Source organism: Scyliorhinus canicula, chromosome 11 (assembly GCF_902713615.1).
Source record: "Scyliorhinus canicula chromosome 11, sScyCan1.1, whole genome shotgun sequence".
In the NCBI taxonomy this organism is placed as follows: Eukaryota; Metazoa; Chordata; class Chondrichthyes; order Carcharhiniformes; family Scyliorhinidae; genus Scyliorhinus; species Scyliorhinus canicula.
The window spans coordinates 105646869-105664258 of NC_052156.1; the positions used below are offsets into that span (position 1 = coordinate 105646869).

The 17390-nt window shown below is 52.1% G+C and overlaps 1 protein-coding gene across 5 annotated transcripts in view; it reads right to left on the reverse strand.

Moving 5' to 3' along the window:
• The window catches only part of plekhg7 (pleckstrin homology domain containing, family G (with RhoGef domain) member 7), a 125876-nt gene that overhangs the window by 18541 nt on the left and 89945 nt on the right, over window positions 1-17390 (reverse strand). For all 5 annotated transcript variants that reach the window (XR_005462262.1, XR_005462263.1, XM_038810976.1 and 2 more), the window contains one exon: window positions 16574-16689. Coding sequence is in view for 3 of the 5 variants with exons in the window: in XM_038810976.1 (XP_038666904.1) it covers window positions 16574-16689 (116 nt within the window). In the remaining 2 variants the exon portion in view is untranslated. The remainder of the gene's footprint in view (window positions 1-16573; window positions 16690-17390) is intronic.

The window sequence follows — 17390 nt, forward strand, 5'->3', positions numbered from 1 at the left end:
ACATTGCTGTTAGTGGGAGCTCACTGCGCACATTCACCAACATCACCGTTATCACATTGCTGTTAGTGGGAGCTCACTGCGCACATTCACCAACATCACCGTTATCACATTGCTGTTAGCCGGAGCTCACTGTGTGCAAATTCACCAACATCACCGTTATCACATTGCTGTTAGTGGGAGCTCACTGCGCACATTCACCAACATCACCGTTATCACATTGCTGTTAGTGGGAGCTCACTGCCTGCAAATTCACCAACATCATCGTTATCACATTGCTGTTAGTGGGAGCTCACTGCGCACATTCACCAACATCACCGTTATCACATTGCTGTTAGCGGGAGCTCACTGCGCACATTCACCAACATCACCGTTATCACATTGCTGTTAGCGGGAGCTCACTGCCTGCAAATTCACCAACATCACCGTTATCACATTGCTGTTAGTGGGAGCTCACTGCGCACATTCACCAACATCACCGTTATCACATTGCTGTTAGCGGGAGCTCACTGCGCACATTCACCAACATCACCGTTATCACATTGCTGTTAGCGGGAGCTCACTGCCTGCAAATTCACCAACATCACCGTTATGACATTGCTGTTAGCGGGAGCTCACTGCCTGCAAATTCACCAACATCACCGTTATCACATTGCTGTTAGTGGGAGCTCACTGCGCACATTCACCAACATCACCGTTATCACATTGCTGTTAGCGGGAGCTCACTGCGCACATTCACCAACATCACCGTTATCACATTGCTGTTAGTGGGAGCTCACTGCGCACATTCACCAACATCACCGTTATCACATTGCTGTTAGCGGGAGCTCACTGCGCGTAAATTCACCAACATCACCGTTATCACATTGCTGTTAGCGGGAGCTCACTGCGCACATTCACCAACATCACCGTTATCACATTGCTGTTAGTGGGAGCTCACTGCCCGCAAATTCACCAACATCACCGTTATCACATTGCTGTTAGCGGGAGCTCACTGCGCACATTCACCAACATCACCGTTATCACATTGCTGTTAGTGGGAGCTCACTGCGCACATTCACCAACATCACCGTTATCACATTGCTGTTAGCGGGAGCTCACTGCGCACATTCACCAACATCACCGTTATCACATTGCTGTTAGCGGGAGCTCACTGCCTGCAAATTCACCAACATCACCGTTATGACATTGCTGTTAGCGGGAGCTCACTGCGCACATTCACCAACATCACCGTTATCACATTGCTGTTAGTGGGAGCTCACTGCGCACATTCACCAACATCACCGTTATCACATTGCTGTTAGCGGGAGCTCACTGCGCGTAAATTCACCAACATCACCGTTATCACATTGCTGTTAGCGGGAGCTCACTGCGCACATTCACCAACATCACCGTTATCACATTGCTGTTAGTGGGAGCTCACTGCCCGCAAATTCACCAACATCACCGTTATCACATTGCTGTTAGCGGGAGCTCACTGCGCACATTCACCAACATCACCGTTATCACATTGCTGTTAGTGGGAGCTCACTGCGCACATTCACCAACATCACCGTTATGACATTGCTGTTAGCGGGAGCTCACTGCGCACATTCACCAACATCACCGTTATCACATTGCTGTTAGCGGGAGCACACTGTGCGTAAATTCACCAACATCACCGTTATCACATTGCTGTTAGTGGGAGCTCACTGCCTGCAAATTCACCAACATCACCGTTATCACATTGCTGTTAGCGGGAGCTCACTGCGCGTAAATTCACCAACATCACCGTTATCACATTGCTGTTAGTGGGAGCTCACTGTGTGTAAATTCACCAACATCACCGTTATCACATTGCTGTTAGGGCAGCTCACTGTGTGTAAATTCACCAACATCACCGTTATCACATTGCTGTTAGTGGGAGCTCACTGCGCGCAAATTCACCAACATCACCGTTATCACATTGCTGTTAGTGCAGCTCACTGTGCGCAAATTCGCCACCTAGTTTCAACCTTCCAAGGGAAGAGTGGTCCACTCTTAACAGGTTCAGTACAAGCCACAACCCCTGCTTGGCCAACCTCCACAGATGGGGCATTAAATGAGGCACTCTCAATTACGACACAAAAGCTAGGTCAGTAATCAAAGGCTTTAATAAGCAGTGAACAATGGCAGCCTCCATGAGAAGTGTGCTCGCAAAATGGAGTCTCCTCTTAAGTACTGTTTCACAGGGGGCGTAGCCAGAGGCGGAGTCCCCCAGGGTTCCAAGCCTCTTAAAGGGGCAATGTATTCCGATCATCACAAGCCTCTTAAAGGGGCAAGGTATTCCGATCATCACATTCACCCCCTGTTTAAAAAAAACATAGTCCGTCGGGGATGAAGTGTTTTTAAATTATAAGTTCAGTCTTTGTGGTGGTCTGATAGTCCGTGGATGCGGTCGGTTCCGATGGTGGTCTATCCGGGAGCACGGTTGACTGAAGCTTTGTCCGCCTTGGAGAGGGGGGGGGGTATCAGGAGTGATTAGGGTGGTTGGTGTCGGCTGGGGGGCAGGGGGCGCTATGGAGGGGGCGCTGTCGAAGTCGGCGTTCAGTGTAGGGCCGGGAGCGTCGGTAGAAGGGGGGGGGGGTCGGTGGGAGGATCGGTGGAGTTGGTGGGAGAGCCAGCGGGTGCCAGGTCTCGCAGGGAGACAGTGTCCTGCCTGCCATCGGGGTGCTCGACGTAGGCATAACGAGGGTTTGCGTGCAGCAGGTGGACCCTCTCGACTATGGGATCCGTTTTATGGCTCCTCACATGCCTCCGGAGTAGGACTGGACCCGGAGTCGTCAGCCAGGGTGGAAGCGAGACTCCAGAGGTGGACTTCCTGGGGAAGACAAACAAACGATTGTGAGGGGTCTCGTTTGTGGCTGTACAGAGGAGTGACCTAATGGAGTGCAGGGCATTGGGTAGGACCTCCTGCCAGCGGGCGATAGGGAGATTCCTTGACTGTAGGGCTAGGAGGACAGTCTTCCAAACTGTCGCGTTCTCCCTCTCCACTTGCCCGTTTCCCCGCGGGTTATAGCTCGTCGTCCTGCTCGAGGCGATGCCCTTGCTGAGCAGGTACCGACGCAGCTCATCGCTCATGAACGATGTACCCCGGTCGCTGTGGATATAAGCGGGGAAACCAAACAGAGCGAAGATGCTGCGCAGTGCCTTGATCACGGAGGCCGAGGTAGTATCGGGGCAGGGGACAGCAAAAGGGAAGCGGGAGAATTCATCGATGACGGTGAGGAAATAGATGTTGCGATTGTTGGACGGGAGAGGCCCTTTGAAGTCCACGCTTAGTCGCTCAAAGGGCCCAGAGGCTTTTATCAGGCGGGCCTTGTCTGGTCGATAGAACTGCGGTTTGCATTCTGCACAGATCTGGCATGCCTTAGTCATGGTCTTGACCTCCCCTGTGGAGTAGGGCAGGTTGCGGGACTTGATGAAGTGGGCAAGCCGGGTGACCCCCGGGTGGCAGAGGTCATCGTGGATGGCTCTCAGGCGGTCCAATTGCGCGTTGGCGCACGTGCCGCGAGACAGGGCATCTGGGGACTCGTTGAGCTTCCCCGGGCGATATTTAATATCGTACGTATAGGTGGAGAGCTCTATTCTCCACCTCAGAATCTTGTCGTTCTTTATTTTGCCCCGTTGTGCGTTATCGAACATAAAGGCGACCGACCGTTGGTCGGTGATGAGGGTGAACCTCCTACCAGCTAGGTAGTGCCTCCAGTGTCGCACGGCCTCCACTATGGCTTGTGCCTCCTTCTCGACTGCAGAGTGTCGAATTTCCGAGGCGTTGAGGGTTCGGGAGAAGAACGCTACTGGCCTGCCCGCTTGGTTGAGGGTAGCAGCCAGGGCGACGTCTGATGCATCGCTTTCTATTTGAAAGGGGATGGCTTCGTCCACCGCGTGCATGGCGGCCTTGATGATGCCGGCCTTGATACGGTTGAAAGCCGACTGGGCCTCATCCGTCAGAGGAAAAACCGTGGTCTTAATGAGTGGCCGGGCTTTGTCCCCATATCTGGGGACCCACTGGGCGTAATAGGAGAAAAGCCCCAAGCACCGTTTGAGTGCCTTGAGGCTACGGGGGAGGGGGAGTTCCTTAAGGGGACGCATGCGGTCGGGGTCCGGGCCTAGGACCCCGTTCTCCACGACGTAGCCGAGGATGGCGAGCCGGGTTGTGTGGAACACGCATTTCTCTTTGTTGTAGGTGAGGAAGTCTGGAGGAACTTCCTCAGGTTTGCGTCGTGGTCCTGCTGGTCATGGCCGCAGATGGTGACGTTGTCCGAGTACGGGAAGGTTGCCCGTAAGCCGTACTGGTCCACCATTTGATCCATCGCCCTCTGGAAAACGGAGACTCCGTTTGTAACACCAAAGAGTACCCTGAGGAAGTGAAACAGCCGACCGGCTGCTTCAAAAGCCGTGTAGGGGCGGTCCTCTGAGCGAATAGGGAGTTGGTGGTAGGCCGATTTGAGGTCAACCGTGGAGAATACCCGATACTGGGCAATTTGGGTCACCATTTCAGCTATTCGGGGAAGTGGGTACGCATCGAGTTGTGTGAAGCGGTTTATTGTCTGGCTATAATCCACAACCATGCGTTGCTTTTCCCCGGAGCGGACTACTAATACCTGGGCCCTCCAAGGGCTGTTGCTGGCCTCTATGACCCCCTCTTTTAGTAGCCGCTGAACCACCGACTTGATGAAAGTCAAGTCTTGGGTACTGTACCGGCGACTCTTGGTGGCAATGGGCTTACAGTCGGGAGTGAGGTTCGCGAAGAGGCGGGATGGCGCAACTTTGAGTGTCGCCAGGCTGCAGACTGAGTGGGGGCAGGGGTCCGCCGAACTTCAGTGTCAGGCTCCGGTGGCTGCACTGAAAGTCGAGGCCAAGCAGCAGGGGGGTGCAGAGTTGAGGAAAAATGTACAGTTTAAAACGGGAGTATTTCGCGCCTTGAATTGTGAGGTCAGCGACACAATACCCCGTGATTTGAACCAAATGGGACCCTGAGGCGAGGGCGATAGTTTGGGAGGCGGGATGGGTGCGCAGGGAGCAGCGCCTTACCGTGTCTGGGTGGATAAAGCTCTCCGTGCTCCCGGAGTCGAACAGGCAGGGAGTGTCTTGGCCGTTGATTCGCACCCACATCATCGAGTTTCGCAGGTGTTTCGGCCGTGATTGATCAAGCGTGATCGCTCCTAGGTGCGGACCGTCAGAGTCGGACTCACAAAATGGCCGCCCGGAGTCACAAGATGGCCGCCGCCGCCGGTCGCACGTGTCGGGTTTCGAAGATGGCCGCCGCCAAGATGGCCGCTCCCATGACTCGCACGAGGTCGATGACGCGTCAGAAGTGGGCGTGTCTGGCCGCAGTGCAGCCGCGTTGCGGGGTATGTGAGGCCGGGAGCTTGATTTCTGGGCCCGGTGAGACTTTTGTTTGTGGCCTTTGGGCCCAGCCAGGCAGACTTTCGCGAAGTGCCCCTTCTTCCCGCAGTCGTTGCAGGTCGCGGATCGGGCCGGACAACGCTGACGTGGGTGCTGGCCTTGCCCACAGAAATAGCATGGGGAGCCCCCGGAGTGAGTGGATCTACGCGTGGCACAGCCCTGTAGCGTGGCCGAGTCTGGAGGGGATCGGGAGGGATTCGTAAGGTCCGCGGAGTACGTACGGAGGTTATGGTGGGCTGTTTCGAGAGAAGAGGCGAGCGTTACCGTGCCTTGGAGATCCTTCGCCCCGTCTTCTAGGAGCCGCTGCCGGATGTACGATGACCTGATGCCAGACACAAGGGCGTCGCGAATGTGTAAGTCCCTGTGTTCTTCAGCCGTCACTGCTTTGTGGTCGCAGTTCCTCGCGAGCGCGGTGAGTCTTTCCACGAACTCGTCCAGCATTTCTCCGGAGCGCTGGCTGCAGGTCGAGAGCAAATGCCTGGCATGTACCTCATTGGTAGTCTTTATGAAGCGTTTCTTCAATATTTCGATCGCCGCCTCATAGGTCGTAGCAGTTTCAATCATGGCGGAGATTCGGTGGCTCACCCGGCCATGTAGGAAGCGCAGCTTGCGAGCGCTGTCGACATCAGACGGTGAGGAGTCCAGATAATCCTCAAAACACCGGAGCCAATGTTTAAAGATTTCCGAGGCTTCAGGCGTCCTGCCATCCAGGTTGAGTTTCTCTGGTTTCAGACCGCTGTCCATCTTGATGTGCACTGCTTATTAAATTGAGGCACTCTCAATTACGACACGAAAGCTAGGTCAGTAATCAAAGGCTTTAATAAGCAGTGAACAATGGCAGCCTCCATGAGAAGTGTGCTCGCAAAATTGAGTCTCCTCTTAAGTACTGTTTCACAGGGGGCGTGGCCAGAGGCGGAGTCCCCCAGGGTTCCAAGCCTCTTAAAGGGGCAATGTATTCCGATCATCACAAGCCTCTTAAAGGGGCAAGGTATTCCGATCATCACAGGCATTAGTGCCAGCCTCCTATGTGTGAGAAACAAACGATGCACCACATCATAGAAGAATGTCCAACCCACAGACTCAGCCGAGGCCACACTCAACACAGCAGCATCGGGAGAAGCTGCTTAGCTCTGGGACTTAGCATTGGCTAAATAGACAATAATTGTAGCCGCATTTCTTACATTTCAACAGCAACTGCACTTCATAAGAAAGTGATTGGTTTTGATGGGCTTTGGGATAGTCCCAAGATTATGAAAGGTATTTTTAAAATGTAGAATCTTTTTAAGATGAAGGCTCTATCCTGGAATGAGGTAAACTGTTGCAAAATCAACACAGGAGGAAGCAGCAAAGTGATCTCATCTCCCACACTGTTTATTTCCATTACCCAGAACTAGCCTGCAGGGAATGACATTCAACGTAAGTTATTTATCTCCAAGTATCCCACACGCTTTTTCAAAATCTAATATCTAACAGCTAAGATTGAACAGTTGCTCAAGGCCTCCAGCTGACTGACACGAGGCCAAACTCCCCAGTGATGAATTATTTGCTAACAAGGAAAGCCTGACTTCCATTCATTAGACTGATGTGTGTGTCTCTGACATTGCTGATGACTTTTTTGGCAAAGATGCTGCTGACCCTCCATTGGACAAGCACAACACAGGAGAAACCTGGGCCAGGAAATATCAGTGGTGATTCTCCGCCCACATTGCTCCCGACACACCTCCCACTATTCCCGGAGAATAGCGGGAGACCCACTAAATGGAGTTATCATCGAGAGCTGAACAATGCTCCCGGCCCCGCTAGATGCAATCTGGTTCACGTCCTTACAGCGCAGTGTGAGGACGGCAGGAATCATTTCTGTTCTTCTATCAATGGAGACCAGAGCGGTGGGCTTGGAGGCCATTGCAGCCCCTGGGAGGTCGGGGACAGGGCAGCTGGTCACCAGGCAGTGTCAACCTGGCCAAGCAGAACTGCCGGGGGTGGGGGGGGGGGGCCTGAACAGGGGGAGGACATGAAGGGGGGGGCTGAAAGAGGGGGCCTTCGGCAACCCCAATGTGGGGCGTCGGTAACTTGAGGCGGGGGTGCTGGTACCTGTTATGGGGGGGCCTGATGACTGCGAGTGGGGAGGGGGTCTCTATAGTGAGTGAGTGGGGTGCTGTACGTTTGTCTCGAGATGGAACATGCATTAAAAACAGCTTCTGATCTCCAGGGAGTCAACTGGGCTGGCGTCTCTAGGTCCTGCACATCTCTTTCCCGGTGGGAATCTCCCAAAGGTCCAAAGAAAAGACCAAGTGTGGGTGGATTGTGATCTGCATTGCGCCGACTCATCCAGCGGAAAACTCAACGCTTTCCCTGCTGGGGACTGTGGTGGTATGATTTGCATAGCTGTCTGCCATTGGTGTAGAACACCAGCTTACCATTGGCCCTGGTCGGTCATGTGCCTCTCGACCGATTGGTTGAGACCAGTCATGTGACGGCTCTCCGATTGGTCGAGAGGCTGAGTTAACCACGCCTCCATACCGAGGTATAAATAGTCGGAACGTCCGGCAGTCGTCCATTTTATTGTAGTCAACCGCAGGGCTAAGTTCTAGCTTATTAAAGCCTAACTTTTGTATAGCAACTCGTCTCTCGTGCAATTGATGGCTCATCAATTTAATAAGCTAGATTTTTGAAGATGGAGTTCCGGCTCAAGCCCGAATGCCTCCGCATCAGCCCGCAAACTCCGAACTCTGCAGAACTTTTTCAACATTGGCTGGCATGTCTCGAAGGATACCTGGAGTCTGCAACCAGCCCCCCCACCATGGCACAGAAGCTTCACATCCTCCACTCCAGCGTGGATATAGCAGCCTACCCGATAATCAAGGAGGAGAAAGATTACGATGCCGCCATGCTAAAGCTGAATGGACAATTCCTTAAACCAGTCAACAGGGTATTCGCCCGACATCTGCTGGCCACCAGACAACAGCTCCCCGGTGAGTCATTAGACCAATTTTACCAGGCCCTCGCCATCCTGGGGAGGAACTGCTCCTGCCTGGCAGTTTCAGCTACAGAGCGCATGGAACTACTGATCAGAGACGCTTACGTGGCTGGGATGCAGTCACCCGCTATCCGCCAGCGGATGCTGGAGAAAGACGACCTCAGCTTAACTGAGGCACGGACTCTCTCCACCTCCCTGGAGGTCGCCGATCTAAACGCCCGCGCCTATGTCCCCAGCCGCGCTGCAGCGCCCTGAGCCTCCTGGCACGCTTCCCCACCGCCATCCGCCACTCCCGACCTCCCTCAGGCCTGCGCCGCGGGACGCCCCAACAAGTCCACGGGGCCCCGCTGCTACTTTTGCGGGTTCGTGAAACACCCTCGCTTGCGCTGCCCAGCCCGCTCCGCCCTCTGTAAGAGCTGCGGGAAGAAGGGCCACTTCTCCGCTGTCTGCCAGGCCAAAACGGTCGCTGCGGTTCCGCGCAGCGACCAGGGATCCCCACCTCCGGGCCCTTGCTGGCCCTTCCTGGACGCCGCGCAACACTCTCCCCCCTGCCCCCGGGCCCCTGCGCCCAGTCTGCGCGCCTCTCTCTCTCCTCCGGGCCCTTCCGGTCCCCTCCTGGGCGCCGTGCAACTCTCTCCCCCCCCGGGCCCCTGCGCCCGGCCTGCGCGCCTCTCTCTCTCCTCCGGGCCCTACCGGTCCCTTCCTGGACCCCACGCAACTCTCTCCCTCCCCGCCCCCGGGCCCCTGCCCCCGGCCTGCGTGCCTCTCTCTCTCCTCCGGGCCCTCCCGGACGCCGTGCAACTCCCCCCCCCCCCACCCCCGGGCCCCCGCGCCTGGCCTGCGCGCCTCTCTCTCTCCTCCGGGCCTTCCCGGACGCTGCGCACCCCCCACCCCCGGGCCCCCGCGCCTGGCCTGCACGCTTCTCTGGGGAGAAAAACCGGATGGTCATCGACTATAGCCAGACCATCAACCGGTTTACGCAACTGGACGCCTATCCACTCCCCCGTATTTCCACCATGGTAAACGATATCGCGAAATACAAGGTCTTCTCCACTGTGGACCTTAAGTCCGCTTACCACCAGCTCCCCCTCCGCGCGAGTGACCGCAAATACACCGCGTTTGAGGCAGATGGGCGCCTCTACCACTTCCTTAGGGTTCCATTTGGTGTCACAAATGGGGTCTCGGTCTTCCAACGGGAGATGGACCGAATGATCGACAAGTACGGATTACGGGCTACCTTCCCGTATCTTGATAATGTCACCATCTGCGGCCACGATCAGCAGGACCATGACCCAACCTCCAGCAATTCCTCCAAACCGCAAAACTCCTTAACCTCACGTACAATAAGGATAAGTGCGTGTTTAGCACCGACCGTCTAGCCATCCTCGGCTATGTAGTGCGTAAAGGAGTGATAGGCCCCGACCCCGAACGCATGCGCCCCCTGATGGAACTCCCTCTCCCCAATACCCTCAAATCCCTCAAACGCTGCCTGGGTTTCTTCGCTTACTAAGCCCAATGGGTTCCCAATTACGCCGACAAGGCCCGTCCCCTCATGCAAACCACGACCTTCCCGCCGTCGACAGAGGCCTGCCAGGCCTTTAGCCTCATCAAAGCGGACATCGCAAAGGCCACGATGCGCGCCATCGACGAGTCCCTCCCCTTCCAGGTCGAGAGCGACGCATCAGAAGTAGCTCTGGCGGACACCCTGAACCAAGCGGGCAGACCCGTGGCCTTCTTCTCCAGAACCCTCCAGGCTTCCGAACTCCACCACCCCTCTGTGGAAAAGGAAGCCCAGGCCATAGTCGAAGCCGTGCGACATTGGAGGCACTATTTGGCCGGCAGGAGGTTTACCCCCCTCACAGACCAACGGTCAGTAGCCTTCATATTTGACAATGCACAAAGGGGCAAGATTAAGAATGACAAGATCTTGCGGTGGCGGATCGAGTTGTCCATGTACAACTATGAGATCTTGTATCGTCCTGGGAAGCTCAATGAGCCTCCTGATGCCCTGTCCCGCGGTACCTGCGCCAGCGCGCAGATAGACCGCCTCCGCTCCTTCCACGCGGACCTCTGCCATCCAGGGGTGACCCGTCTCTACCATTTCATTAAGGCCCGCAACCTGCCTTTCTCCATCGCGGAAGTCAGGACAGTAACCCGTGACTGCCACATCTGCGCCGAGTGCAAACCGTACTTCTACCGCCCCGAGCGCGCACACCTGATCAAAGCATCCCGCCCCTTCGAACGTCTCAGCATTGACTTCAAGGGGCCCCTTCCCTCTAACAACCGCAACATTTACTTCCTGGTGGTAACGAATTCTCCCGCTTCGAGCGGGAGAATGGTACCAACTGGAAAACCATCCTACTGGCCCTCTGGTCCAGAGATCTCCCTATTTCCCAATGGCAAGAGGTTATCCCCGATGCCCTACATTCTATCCACTCACTCCTCTGTACCGCAACAAATCAGACACCTCATGAACGTCTTCTTGTCTTCCCCAGGAAGTCGTCCTCCGGATCCCCTCTCCCGACGTGGCTGGTCACCCCCGGACCCATCTTGCTCCGGAAGCATGTGCGGGTGCACAAGTCCGACCCGTTGGTGGAACAAGTCCAGTTACTCCACGCTAACACGCAGTATGCGTACATGGAGTACCCCGACGGTCGACAGGACACGGTCTCCCTCCGGGACCTGGCACCCGCCGGCGTGCGGCCTTCCCCCCCCTTCACCACAGACCCCCCCCTTGTTTTTTTCCCCCCAGCGCCCCACCCAGGTCACCCCTTCCCCATCCATGGCGTCTCCACAGCCAGCTCGGGTGACAGAGACTATTCAAGGACCATCGCTCCCGGACTCCAGGACGTCAGTGGAACCACCACCATCGGCTGAACCGACGTCACCTACTCCACTGCGTCGGTCTGCCAGAACATCACGGGCCACGAAAAGACTGATCGAATCGATCTAAATTTAAACAGCTTCATGGACTTTGTTGGGACTTTGTGTAATATTGCTAATTGTCTGGGCCAGTGGGAAGCCAAAAATGTAATAAAAGAAAAGGAGAGAAAATTTTTGTTCTCCCGGCTGCTACTCATACCACCAGTTCTCTTTCCCCCCCCCCCCCCCCCCCCCCAGGCTCTCGTTGATCCCCCCCCCCCCCCCCCCCCGGCTTCTTTCTCCGCAAGGTGTGAATGTGGTGGTATGATTTGCATAGCTGTCTGCCATTGGTGCAGAACACCGGCTTACCATTGGCCCTGGTCGGTCATGTGCCTCTCGACCGATTGGTTGAGACCAGTCATGTGACGGCTCTCCGATTGGTCGAGAGGCTGAGTTAACCACGCCTCCATACCGAGGTATAAATAGTCGGAACGCCCGGCGGTCGTCCATTTTATTGTAGTCAACCGCAGGGCTAAGTTCTAGCTTATTAAAGCCTAACTTTTGTATAGCAACTCGGCTCTCGTGCAACTGATGGCTCATCAGGGACAAGACTTAGAAATTTTGGGGGGCGAATTCTGCCCATGATCTGAAAATTGGAGATGCTTCTCCAAACAACCAGCTGCCTGAAGGGACAATGAGACTCTCAAAGCATTGAGGCTAAAATCAAATCACCCTTTTGTCCCTGCTGACAACACTGCTGACATTGTTGTGCAGATGAGAGTCAATAATTAAAAGGGATGAAAACTCTCTCACCAGGTCATGGCCGCCCCCAGATATGGGCACAGGAGATGAAAAAACACTTGCGAGATTGTGGTTGCCATGTCGACAGGTCAGAGTCTATGAAGCTGCCAGAAGCTAATAAGCACTCCTGTGTGTTCCAGTAACCAATATCACACCGGAACATTCCAAAATCACTTCACAAATGTCGTCGTTCCCAGGAGGAATTGGCTTCAATGTTATTTCCTATCACCCTGCAGTCTAATCAGGAGAGGTTTGATCTTGGCACAGAAAACATTGACAGTTAATGGAAATTAGTGGATAATCAAGACTACCTCATGTGGTATTTTAAATTGAAGCACTGGCCAGGCTGAAGTCATAAAGGTCGTGAAGCACTTGCCCCAAATTCTACCCTTCCCCCGCACAAATGCAAATCTAAGAAGATTCTGGCAGATAGTCAAAGTTCCAATGTCTTGGCAAGTGAGCTTTAAATTATAGAATTGTAATGGTGATGGAGTAAGCAGAGGCAAGTGTAATCATTACTTATGTCAGTTACATTCTATTATGTCTCTTAAGACAATGTTATCCTCCTGAATGATTTACAATTTGTTTGGCAGTTTAACTGTCAAATCAATCAGGATGATGAGTGAAGCAGTGCCAATCTATAACCTGGTACTGACTAGATCTCCATGCCTTAAAAAGAGTTCAAGCATTTGGGAGTCCAGTTACTCTCTCTCCAAGAGCTCTCCCTCCAGCTCTGGCCTCTTGCACGGACCCACCCCAATACCCCCACAGATGGCGAAGCCCTAAGCTTTGGAATTCCCCTCCTAAACCTCCCTGACTTCCAATTCTCTCCTCCTGAAAACCTGTTTCTTTCAGCAACTTTTTATCACCTATCCTAATGTCTTCTTTTTTGGTTCAAGGTCAATTTTGATCTGATTACTCCTGTAGAGCACTTTGAGACACTTTCCTTCTATACAAGCGGCATGGTGGCACAGTGGTTAGCACTGCTGCCTCACAGCACCAGGGACCTGGGTTTGATTCTGACCAGGGTTGACTCTTATGTGGAGTTTTCACGTTCTCCCTGTATCTGCGTGGGTTTCCTCCGGATGCTCCTGTTTCCTCCCACAGTCTAAAGGTGTGCAGGTTAGGTGGATTGGCCGTGCTGAGCTAGGTGGGGTTACTGGGATAGGGCAGGGGAGTGGGCCAAGGTCAGGTGCTCTTTCGGAGGGTCAGTGCAGACTCGATGGGCTGAATGGTCTCCTTCTGCACTGTAGGGTTTCTTTAGATTCTATGGTTTACATGGTGTAAAGGGTAACATTAGCATGGATGAAAGATTGGTCTTTTTTGGATTGGCAAGTTGTAACCAGCGGAGGGCCCCAGGGATCAGGGCTGGGGCCTCAATACACCAATGTTTGGATGAAGGAACCAAATGTGCGATAGCCAAATTTGTTAATGACACCAAGTCAGACAGAAAAATAAGTTGTAAAGGGGAGGTAGAGAGTCTGAAAAGGGATATAGACAGGTTAAGCGAGCGGGCAAAACTTTGGCAAATGGAGTATAATGGTGGAAAATATGTGTTTGGCAACTTTGGCAGGAAGAATAATGTCATCTATCAAAGTAACACCATTGACTGCTGTCACGTCACATGTTACACAGTGATGTAATCGGAGCGTTTGCGGGCTTTTGTGGCGTTCTCTATTGCACCCAGTTTGAGCAGCATTTTGTAAATAAACTCCTTGCACCATGTTATACAATCTCATCGTGTGCCAGACCTGATTCTCTCTGTGGCTAAAACAAAGAACATAACAAATAGAAAAGCAGCATTTTTTAAAAACTGGAGATAGATTGCAGAACTCAATGGTACGGAGGGATCTGGGTGTCCTGGTACATGAATCACAAAATGTTAGTATGGCAGCACGGTAGCATTGTGGTTAGCACAATTGCTCCACAGCTCCAGAGTCCCAGGTTCGATTCTGGCTTGGGTCACTGTCTGTGCGGAGTCTGCACATCCTCCCCGTGTGTGCGCGGGTTTCCTCCGGATGCTCCGGTTTCCTCCACAGTCCAAAGATGTGCAGATTAGGTAGATTGGCCATGATAAATTGCCCTTGGTGTCCAGAATTGCCCTTAGTGTTGGGTGGGGTTACTGGGTTATGGGGATAGGATGGAGGTGTTGACCTTGGTTAGGGTGCTCTTTCCAGGAGCCGGTGCAGACTCAATGGGTCGAATGGCCTCCTTCTGCACTGTAAATTCTATGATAATCTCTATGAAGGTACAGCAAGTGGTTCTGAAGGCAAATGGAATTAGTGCTCGGAGAATGGAATATAAAAATAGGGAAATTTATACTACAGTTGTACAGGGCCTTGGTGAGAGCACACCTGGAATATTGTGTACAGTTTGGGTTTCTATGTTTGAAAAAAGGTAGAACTGCATTAGATGCCGTTCAGAGAAGGTTCGCGTGACTCAGTCCTGGGTTGAGAGGTTATCTTGTAAGGAAAGGTTGAACAGGTTGGGCCGGCAAATCCGCTGGAGTTTAGAAGAATGAGAAGTGATCTTTTTGGACCACATAAGATCTTGAGGGGACTTTAGGGTGAATACAGGGAGGATACCTCCTCTTGTGGGGAGACTAGAACCAGGGGACACGATTTAACAATAAGAGGTCTACCATTTAAGACCGAGATGAAGAGAAATGTTTTCTCCTCGGGGGTTGTTTGTTTCTGGAATTCTCTTTCCCAGATAAGAGTGGAGGCTGGACCATTGAATTTATTCAAGTCAGAGTTAAATAGCTTTTTGACAGACGAGGGTGTCGAGGATTATGGGAGCCAGGCAGGAAAGTGGAGTTGAGACCACCACCAGATCAGCCATGTTCTTAATGAATGGCAGAGCAGCTGCAAAGGGCCGAATGCCCTCCTCCAGCTCCTCAGTTCCTATGTAAAGGTGCTGCATAAATGCGGGTTGTTGTTGTTATTGCCTTTGATGCCCTCTGCGAGGTTGGGGGGGGGGGGGGGGGGGGGAGTGTTTAATCCCTTTACAGTTCTGTGTCTCACCAATGAGAACATTTATCTTTCTTGGATTAAATTGAGCAATCATACATTTGCCCACACTGAACAAATGGAGCCTTATGTAACAGGATTGATTTGAGTATCGAAAAGGTGAAGACTCAATCAATAGGGAAGCTGTTTAGGTGAAACAAAAGCCAATTTCAATGAGTTAGAAAATGAACAAGCTTGTTGTGGTGAACGTATTGTACTAACCATTCACCATGTATTACACTGAATCACGCTGTTGCCCATGTGGGCTCCACCTATGGACCATTGTACGATATTACATAGAATGTATCATTTTGGTGCCCTTGTGGGCTCCGCCCCCTTGAGGGGAGGTATAAAGAGCAGCTGCCCTGTAGGCGGCTCTCACTGGCAGAGCAGTCGCAGGCAGGCACTGTTCTAGTCGATTAAAGCTATTGTTCACTTCAACTCTCTGTCTCGCATGAATTGATGATTGCATCACTTGTACAAGATGGTCCAAAGGTCAGTGCACAAACAGTTGGAAACACTTAGAGATGGTGACGGCACATTCTAAACATGTCTCATTATAAGTAACGCTGATGGAGGGGAGGGGGGGGGGGGGGGGGGGGGGGGGGGGCAGAATCTCGCGCTGAGCAACAAATGGGTCAACTTTAAAGGGTCCAGGTGAGCGGCGGAACTTAGAGGCTTTGAAACGCAAATCTTAAAAAGTGGAAGGATAAGTTGATAAAGCTGTAAGAAAACCAATGGAATACTAGACTTTATAAATAGGATCACCTACTATACAAACGTAAAGGCGAATGATTGGTCAGCACAAGTCATGGGTTAGGCCACCATTGGAATGTAGTGTCTTGTTTTGGGCACCTTCCTTTCAGAAAGATGTCATGATCAGAGAAAAAGAGTGTAGAAGACAATCCCTGGTGAGAGGCTTTGGTGATGAGGAAAGAAGAAAGAAATTAGGGAAGATTTATTGGAACAGAGACAACTGGGGAGAGGGTGGTGTAGTGGTAATGCCACTGGACTAGCAATCCAGACGCTCAGGCTAATCCTCTGGGAATATGGGTTCAAATCCCACCACAGTAAATGGTGCACTTTAAATACAATGAATAAAATATGGAATATATAAAGCTTTTCTCAGTAATGGTGACCATGAAACCATCCTCGATTGTCATAAAAACCCATCTGGTTCACCAATGCCTTTAGGGAAGGAAATCTGCTGTATTTATTTAGTCTGGCCGACATGTGACAGCAATGTTAGTTGCTCTTAGTTGCTCTCTGAAATGACCTGGAAAACCACTCAGCTCAAGGGCAATTAGGGATGGGAAACAAATGCTGGTCTTGCCAGCAACACCCATGTCCTATTAAAGAATAAATGAACTGAGAGCAACAAGGCCTGTTGATGGCACCTGGTGTAACATGTCAGAAAGACAAGAATCCAAAACTGTAAAACATAAAATGATCATTCTAAAGTTCCCGGGTTTTCGAACGGCAAGAAGAGCAGACTCACCTCAGGCAGAAACACTTTCTTATTTCTTTCCCAGATTGGAGGCCAAACAATCATCTCTTGAATCTGCTGGAATTTCTGAAAACTTTCCAACCATTTCACTTTCCCCTCAAGGTCACCTGACACACACAACACAACAAAAATCTATGAACCAAGGGGATTTTCACATTGAAACACTTTGTGCATGACCTGGAACATATGTGAGGTAATGCATTTTGGAAGGTCTAATACATTTGGGAAATATACACTACTTCAGAGTATTGGCAGGCAGTGGGATCTGGGTGTACAGGTCCATAAGTCACTGAAAGTGGCAACGCAGGTGGATAAAGTAGTTAGAAAGGCATACGGCATGCTTGCCTTCATTGGTCGGGACATTAAGTGTAAAAATTGGTGAGCCATGCTGCAGCTACATAGAACTTTGGGCCACACGTGGAATATAGTGCACAATTCTGGTCGCCACACTACCGGAAGGTTGTGGAGGCTTTGGAGAGGGTACAGAAGAGGTTTACCAGAATGTTGCCTGGTATGTAGGGCACTGGCTAAGTGGAGAGGTTGTCAGAGACTCCTCACACCCAGGCTTTGCCCTTTTCCAGACCCTTCCATCAGGCAGAATAATAATAATAATAATTGCTTATTGTCACAAGTAGGCTTCAATGAAGTTACTGTGAAAATCCCATAGTAGCCACATTCTGGCGCCTGTTCGGGGGGCTGGTACAGGAATTGAACCCGCGCTGCTGGCATTGTTCTGCATTACAAGCCAGCTATTTAGCCCACTGTGCTAAACCAGCCCCTAAGAAGATACATAAGTCTGAAGACCCAC